The sequence below is a fragment of the Natrix helvetica genome, assembly GCF_964273705.1.
Source record: "Natrix helvetica genome assembly, chromosome: 6".
NCBI lineage: Eukaryota > Metazoa > Chordata > Lepidosauria > Squamata > Natricidae > Natrix > Natrix helvetica.
In genome coordinates, this window is record NC_138553.1 from 17,277,017 (window position 1) to 17,285,932 (window position 8,916).

An 8,916-nucleotide genomic window follows, 5' to 3' on the forward strand; every position below is an offset into this window, starting at 1 on the left:
ACCAAATGGTTGAATGAGTGGATGGATCTCTATAGGTTTCTGTGACTGAAGTTTGGGGGTTATCTTCAACAGAGCTTCTTCAGCTCTGACAGGATAGTGGGGAACCAGAGCTGAAGAAGCTTCTTGGATGAGAAGCGAAATATCTTCAAAAAGAAAAAAAACAAGAAAGTCCAGTTGCCTCCTGAAAAAGCACCTTTGGGACAGTATTAATAGCTAGATTAGCAGAGTTGGAAAGGACCTTGTAGGTCATCTAGTCCAACCCTCCCGCTCAAGCAGGAGACTCTACACCAGGGGTGTCCAAACTTGGGAACTTTAAGACTTGTGGACTTCAACTCCCAGAATTCCCCAGCCAGCCATGCTGGCTGGGGAATTCTGGGAATTGAAGTCCACAAGTCTTAAAGTTCCCAAGTTTGGACACCCCTGCTCTACACCATCCACGACAAATGGCAGTCCAATCTTCCCTTGAAAGCCTCCAGTGATGAAGCTCCCACAAGAAGATGTTTGGCTTCTCATCCAAGAAGCTTCTTCGGCTCTGACTGGAGGGCGGGCGATGAGTTCAAATGCTGTTGTAACTTCCAATAGTTGCTTTAAAAAAAAGGTTATAAATCGAGGATTGTCTGCAGGGCACACCCTTCCCCCTCCCCCTTAGAAATTGCCCTCTGGATCTTTGCATCTTAGCAAACATGATGGTGTAGTTTTGGGGCTTTGCAATGTATATATATATATTTTTTAAATGCTCTTTTTCTCACTGGGAATCTCTACAGATTTATAATCCCAATCCTATGCAGGGAACTCACGCAGGGGGAGTGGGGCACTGCTTAGAAGAAAATAGATGGGTCGAATCTAGACCAAGGGACCAAGAGCAGCTAATACAGGGGTCCCCAAATAGACAACTTTAAGACTTATGGACTTCAACTCCCAGAATTCTCCAGCCAGCATAGCTGGCTGGAGAATTCTGGGAGTTGAAGTCCACAAGTCTTAAAGTTGCCGAATTTGAAAGACCTCTGAAATAATAGGCAGGAACGCAAACCTAACCCTTCCGGTTCCCAATTGAACCTGAGGCCTTTGGAAAAGCAAGGCGCCGTCGGGATTGCAGTGGAGGGAGCTCCCAATCGCTTGGTCGGCCTGTCCGCGGAAGGCGGCTCCTTCAATGGAGAACCGGCCTTCGCTTGCCTTCGTCACCCGCACGTTTCAAGAAATGTGAACTTCAACTCCCAGAGTTCCCTAGCCAGCCAAACTAACGAACATGCTGGCTGGGGAATTCTGGGAGTTGAAGTCCGCGCGTCCTGGGCTCGAGAAACACAGATCTAAGTCACAAAACGAGGGAGGAGCACGGATCTTTTCTGATACCTGCGGCGTTTAACCAATCTCAGAATCCAGCCAGGTCCATTTTTACCTTCATATTTTATAACTCCGGATTAACACGAAATGGGATTGTTGGGGTGTGTGTGTGTGTGTGTGTTGCATTATTAGAGAGATTAGAAATTATTTGCTTAATGTTACCGACGCTTTGCATTTTACATGTGAATTTAATGCACAGGATGGTCTATAAACCACTCTTGAGCATTTTGTCACGGAATACAGAAAAACAGCGTTTGAATTCCATATAAGGGGGACCTAATGGGGTTAATCTCCTGTTTTGTCCTCCTCCTGGTCTTTCTGAGAGGCAGCTGTTTCAACCCAAAGAGACAAGTATTTGTATTTATTAGTTTGTCAAACATGTACAAGAAAGCAGGTATAAATATAAACATGGATATGAACAAAAGAAATGAATACAAATAGGTGGGGACAGTAGGACAAGGGACGGTAGGCAAGCCGGTGCACTTATGCATGCCCCCTTTACGGATCTCTTAGGAATGAGGTGAGGTCTACGGTAGACAGTTTAAGGTTGAAGCTGTGAAGGTTTGAAGCTGTAACAACGGAGTCAGGTAGAGCATTCCAGGCATTAACCACTGTTGCTGAAGTCATATTTTCAGCAATCAAGTTTGAAGCGGTTTACCTTGAGTTTGTATTGATTGTTTGCCGGTGTATTATTGAGGTTGAGACTGAAGAACTCTCATTGACAGGTAAGACGTGGTAGCAGACAATTTTGTACACCGTGCTTAGATCATACCGCAGGTGCTGCCATTCCAGATTGCCCAAGCCCAAAATTTTCAAGTCTTATAGAAGCTTGAAAGAAGCTAATTCATATTTACAGCTGGGTACGATGTATAATTTAGCCCTCCTTCCTTCTGATGGTAGCTGTGTCTGGTGAATTCTGGAATGGAATGGAAGCCATGAATGTAGAAGATTAGCCTGGCTTGTATGCTTGTACATCCATCACTAGGAGAAGAAATGCTTGTTGATTGAAGATGTGGAGGAAAGATTAGAAATCTCTGTATTCTAGGGCCCTCTCCTAACTTTGGCTTCTTTGGCCTTTACGTGGGTACAACCATCGCGGCATTGAAGTTAGCTAATAGTTCTTGCATAGAGAGGAATAGAAACAATTTCGCTAGCTAAATCCCTAGCAAATGCTTGCTGAGACAGGACCCCAAATGTAGACACGGGACAAGGCGTGAACAGGAAATCTGGGGTACTAATAAAGGAGAATATTTGTAGCTTAGGGTTGATACGAGGGGTCCTTGGTGCTCTCTGAATTTGCTTGTTTTCTTGCAGATGTTTTATTACCCAAACTAGATAGTATCTCCAGGGCTATTGTGACTCTCAAATCTCTGCTTAAAATACATTTTGAACTAGATGATTGTGCTAAAATATAAATGTTTTTTGTTGAATATGTAAAAGTAATGCTATGCTGTGTGAAAAGGGGAACTTTTGAAGGGGAGGGGGGGTTGCTGTGCTACTTGTTACTGGAAATTAGGGGCAGATGTGCTGATGATTGCTAGACATTGCAAATGCAAGGTAAGCAATATTAATAAACCTTGATAAGGTCATAAGACGATCTGAGAGGAGCTGGCTTAAGTTGGGCTTTAGGTGGATTGTACAAATAGTCCTTGATTTACAACAATTCATTTAGTGACAATTCGATGGCGCTGAAAATAGTGACTTACTACCATTTTTCACACTGATGACCCTTGCAGCATCCCCCATGGTCATGTGATTTACATTCAGGTGCTGGACAACTGACTCATATTTATGACGGTTGCAGTGTCCTAGGGTGATGTGATCTCATTTTGCGACCTTCTCACAAGCTAAGTCAATGGAGAACCCATTCGCTTAACCGCCATGTTACTAATTTAACAACTGCAATGATCCACTTAGCAAATGTGGCAGGAAAAGTTGTGGGACAAATGGGACAAATTCACTTAACAACATTTTCACTTAACAACATACATTTTGGGCTCAATTGTGGTCGCAAGTTGAGGACTAACTGTACAGTGTTTCCCTGAAAATAAGACAGGGTCTTGTTTTCTTTTGACCCCCCAAAATAAGCACTTGGCTTATTTCTTGGGGTGTAGGAGGTGGTGAGCGTGGTCACCTTGTGGCTTCTGCTGTGTTGCAATATTTTTTTTGGGGGGGGGGGGTTATTATAGTGCATGCTCTCAATAGCCCAATTGGGCTTATTATCCGGGGAGGTCTTATTTTCCGGGAAACAGGTTACTGTTGGGAGTGACCTTTGTATAAGCCTCGGAAAGATCCCTCTGCTTTTGCAAATCTCCATCAGTTGTTCCCAGGAAATGACATCATTTTTGACTCCTAGCAACCACGTAGATTGGGGGTGTCAAACTTGCATCGTCATACGACATACCGTGTCTTTTTCCTCCTTCACTAAACTGAGGTGTGGGCGTGGCCAGCATGTGATGTATCCGGCCCGCAGGCCACCAGTTTGGCACCTCTGATATACCATATTTTTGGAGTATAAGACGGACCTTTTTCCCTCAAAAAAGAGGCTGAAAATCTGGGCACGTCTTATATACTGAATACAGCATTTTTGGCCTCCTGAAACTCTGCCCCCTTCACCAAAATGGCTGTGCATAGCTTTTAGAAGGCTTTCAGAGAACTCCTGGGGGCTAAGCAGGGCAGAAATGAGCAAAAAACAGGCTGTTTTTTCTCAATTTTGCCCCCCGCAGCCCCCAGGATCACTCTATAAGCTTCCTAAAGGCTACCCATGCCCACCCTTTTTTTGAAAAAACAGGCCTGTTTTTTGCTCATTTATGCCCCCCTCAGGAGCACTCTACAAGCCTTCTAAGGGCTATTCATGCCCTTTTTTTTGAAAAAAAAAAAAGGGGGGGGGCGCGTTTTCACAAAAAACAGGCCCATTGCTTATCCCAGTTTCTGCCAACCTAGCAGTTTGAAAGCATGTAAAAATGCAAGTAGAAAAATAGGGACCACCTTTGGTGGGAAGGTAACAGCGTTCCGTGCGCTTTCGGCGTTTAGTCATGCCAGCCATATGACCACAGAGACGTCTTTGGACAGTGCTGGCTCTTCGGCTGAAACGGAGATGAGCACTGCCCCCTAGAGTCGGGAACGACTAGCAAGTATGTGCGAGGGGAACCTTTATCTTTACCTTAGTGGCCTTAACAAAAGCCTCTATCCCTATTCATAAAACAATTCAGAGAGGGATCATTAAATAAAAGAATAATACAAAATATATACAAAAGCACAGCCTGCATTAATTTTTATTTAAGTAGTTAACCTATGACAATCTGTGTAGTAAACATCTGTTCTTTTCTTTTCAGGAACCAAAAATCTGTTCTTCTGTTTCCAGGAACATTGCCCATTCTTTCTGAAAAGCCAGTATTATGAGATCTCCTCATTCCCAAGCTGACATTAGAGAATCTTGACATGCTCCAGGCAAATCTTTTTAAAGATCTATATTGAAGCTGGGAAGACATTGGCCTGGAAGAGGGGGTGGGGGAAGGCACACATGGTTTTCCTCGGCTGGAGAAGATTGCTGCACTTTTATGGTAGGGCCAGCTTTAGAAAAGACTTGAAGCAGAGACAGAGAGGCTGTTTGTCTTGGAGGTATTACCATGGAAGAACATCAGGAAGACTTCATGTAGACCCCGAGTTGAGAATGTTTCTAGAGGAGAATACCGAAATCATTGACACTGGGAACCTGACCCCGGAGATCAGATTACGTCTTCTGACTCCTAATTGCAGGTTTTGGCATGACAAAGCTGCTTTGTGGCCCTATGGGGAGCCCTACTGGGCAATGTACTGGCCAGGAGGCCAGGGATTATCCAGGTATAGAACACCTGAAGGTTGAGAGTTACCTGCTGTGCAATCAGTTTAATAGGAAGTAGACTGAATGATGCTATAATAGCATACTGAAAAGGGGTCTCCAACCTTGGCAACTTTAAGTATATATGATCTACTTCCCTCATCTTAAGCTCTCATATCAGAGAGATGTGGATTACAAATGTCATGCCATCACATACAAGTGTTTATACCACAACTCCTTTTAAAGGGTTTTCTTTCTCTTTTTACAATTTCTCTATTTTTATATATGCATTCTACACCCTGTGCTTGGCTTTTACTTATATTGACCACCAGATGGCAGAATGTGACTGGTTTTGTCCTATTTAGGATTTACAAGCTGAAGCCAGTTAACACTGCCCCTGGTGATCATTGTAGGTAAAGCACCACGATTGATTATCTCAAGAGAATCGTGAGTTTGGAAAAGAGGTGACCTTGGACCTCCTGCCCAGGATAGAGATACTGAGACCATCTCAGTGAAATTGCTGTCCAACCTTAGCTTGAAAACCCCCACCATTGAAGCATCCGTCACTCCAGGAAGGAGGCTTAGTAGCTTCACATGGTCAGGAAATTGTTGCTTTTCAATTTGGATTTCAGCCATGAAATCCAATCCGCTCTCAGGTATTAAAATCCACACCCTTTTCTCTGTGACATTTAAACAATGGAAGTTGACTATCGTTTCTCTTTGTAGCCATCTTTTTTTTTTTTAGATTAAATGTATTTTAGTTCCTTTAACTGTTTTTCACATGATTCAGTTTTTAAGCCGCTCATCATCTTTGTTAGCCTTCACTCTTTCCAATTCCTCAGTGTCTGGCTTGTATTATATTGACCAGAACTACATCGAGTATTCTGAGTATATTGGGATGACCACTGTAGTATTTCATGTTTATTAGTTGTGTTGATACAGCTCAAGCTTTTATTGGCTGTAAGCCTAGCTTTTGTGTCTCATAGTTTCTGAGGTAGCACAATTCATGGAAGCAGATCAATTATTATTTATTTATTAAATAATAATTAAAATAAATATGGCTTAATACACTATATTATATATTAAGGTGGAACATGGTGGCTCAGTGGCTAAGATGCTGAGCTTGTTGATCAGAAAGGTTGGCAGTTCAACGGTTCGAATCCCTAGTGCCGCATAACGGACTGAGCTCCCGTTACTTGTCCCAGCTTCTGCCAACCTAGTGTTAATCATGCCAACCACATGACCACGGAGACGTCTTCAGAGCTGGCTCTTCAGCTTTGTAACGGAGATAAGCACCACCCCCTAGAGTCAGGAACGACTAGCACATATGTGTGAAGGGAACCTTTTCCCTATTATATATTAAGACATCCTTCCACTTATGAATTCCAGAGGTGGCCTTCACGATCTCTTAGGATTAATCAAGCTCCTGAATTTTCCATGATATCCAATGGATATGATTTTTGTTGCAGGATGAGACGCTCACTCGCTTGAAGTTCAGCTTGACGTGTGGTTTGTAAAAATAACAATTTGTAACAACTGTAATTTCTCTTGGTCACTCTCATACAATTTCAACCTAGTTGATGATGAAGCACTTTGATATTAAAAGATAAAGTTTTTAGCATTTTGCTGATAGATGTAAACTTCAGATCAAATTGAGTTAAGGCAATTTGAAATGAGCTGATTACCATAATAGACTTTACAAGATTTTTTTTTTACTATTCTTCATTTTCAGATACCTTCTTGATAATCCAAAAGTGGTCCAGAAGAAGAAAGTTCTGGATCTAGGAAGTGGTTGTGGAGCAACAGCTATTGCAGCTACACTAAGTGGAGCATCACAAGTTGTTGCAAATGATATCGATCCTGGTAAGCTATTTTCTACCAAGCTAAATTCACTAGGATAAACCTAACAGTGTCAAGCATGTTTCGAAATCCAAGTTTTGAAGTCTACATAGATTTTACACATAACGGTAACTCAGGTTTCTTAAACTATGATTTGTTCAACAAGCTCACACATAATAGAATTATAATCATAATGGGAAGTGGGTAAAAAGAAAAGAGAGACAACGCTGAGTTATGATAGAATTCATATCTCAAACCAAGCTAAAAGTTAACAGGCCAGATGATGGTTTAATTTTATACATCGTAAGTGCCTTTAAAATAAGAAAACAGCTCATCTCCTTCTGCAAATGTTTATTTTTTGACTCTCCCATGATAGAGTACTAGAAATGCAGGTGTGTCTATACCTGGCAGGTTCTGGAACATGTGTTCTATACAAAGCAGTGTTTTCCAACCTTGGCAGCTTTTAAGAGGTGTGGACTTCAACTCCTAGCTGGCTTGGGAATCCTGGGAAATTGAAATCCACACATCAAAGTTGCCAACATTTAAAAACTCATATATAAAGAATGGCTTTCAAATACCTTATTCTCCCATCTGCAGGTACTTGAGGCAATGGTACTATGGTGTTCTCCATAGGAAACCTACCAGTTGGTCTTATTTTGAAGTCTTTCATTAAAAAACTTACAGTAACTAATAATCAGAGATGGCAAAATTATATGTAGGAGGATGTGTTTGACTTAATGAAGTGGGAAGGCAAGTAATAAGCAGTTTTTTTAAACTAGAAAACAAGAACCAACCTTGCATCAGATTTTCTCCAGGAAATGTAACCTAAAATTTACATTTTACAAGGTTATGTCAAAATTTCAAGTCACAATTGTTAGCTCTTTCCTGCACCCTTTTCTACAGCAATTGAAAAAGAAAAAAACATTACCCAATGTTTTAATTGTACAAAGTTATTTGTTAATCTTGGATTTTGAGAGAAATAATGTTGACATTGCCCTTTTATTTTCTTGGTGTCTCAGTTGCAGCTGCTGCCATGGTGCTTAACTGTGAACTGAACAACATAGATCCCATCCCTGTCTTAACAGAGAACCTGATTGGTACAGATATAGGCAAGTGGGATCTTATTGTCTTAGGCGACATGTTTTACAGTGAAGAACTTGCAGACAGCCTCTCTGATTGGTTGAAGAAGTGCATCCAGGATGATAAGACTGAATTGCTGATCGGAGATCCTGGCAGACCCTATTTTGTGACCAACAAAATTCAGAGAATGTTGCACAAAGTTAGTGAATATGCTCTCCCTAAATCATCACCGGAAGAATACAACGGTTCAACCAAAACTATTATCTGGAATTATCAGCCTTAATTTTTCAGAGGTCTTGGAAATATTAAATCAGTTGACATTACTTTGAATCTCTTGAATAACAGTTCTCACGCACTGAGATTTTAACCTCTATCACTATGTATATTCCAATAGGTTTAAAACACTTTATTTGCAGCCGTATTAGAGAGGACAGTACAAAAAACTTTGGCTGTGGTTGAGAATGCACTGTTTAAAAAATATACACAGTACTGCTTATGCGAATTAAAATAAATTTTATTTGTAGAGGGTGGCCTATCAACAGCAGTTTTATATCTAATGAAACTTCTAAATTCAGTTGTTGGTACTGGGTAGTCAGTGGATGACCCATCTAGGAAGGGGGGAAAACCTTGGGACAGTTTGCTGTATTTTGATCTCCAGAACATTGTCTTTTTTTCATACTATTCTATAACGCGCATCTACCAGTATGAGGATAAACGTTTGATCTTCGATTGTTGGTTCTTATCTATCATGTCTGGTCAGCCATTCTAGCACATATTTGATGTAACATCCTGGTCTGAAATGGAATATCGTCTTATCCATTCTGGCATGACTTCTA

At 41.3% G+C, this 8,916-nt stretch overlaps 1 protein-coding gene across 3 annotated transcripts; it reads left to right on the forward strand.

Annotated features, from left to right (window-relative positions):
• The first annotated feature begins 1,237 nt into the window (after positions 1–1,237).
• On the forward strand, positions 1,238–8,619 carry ETFBKMT (electron transfer flavoprotein subunit beta lysine methyltransferase). Of its 3 annotated transcripts, none has more exons than XM_081956634.1 (4): positions 1,238–1,384; positions 4,677–5,184; positions 6,894–7,024; positions 8,020–8,619. In XM_081956634.1, exons 2-4 carry the CDS (start codon positions 4,865–4,867, stop codon positions 8,361–8,363), a joined length of 795 nt encoding a protein of 264 aa, XP_081812760.1. In that variant the 5' UTR covers positions 1,238–1,384; positions 4,677–4,864; the 3' UTR covers positions 8,364–8,619. The 3 variants fall into 3 exon arrangements, with proteins under 3 accessions (XP_081812760.1, XP_081812762.1, XP_081812761.1); XM_081956636.1 differs by lacking the exon at positions 1,238–1,384 and adding an exon at positions 1,668–1,692; XM_081956635.1 differs by lacking the exon at positions 1,238–1,384 and adding an exon at positions 1,886–2,066.
• The last annotated feature ends 297 nt before the right edge of the window (positions 8,620–8,916 follow it).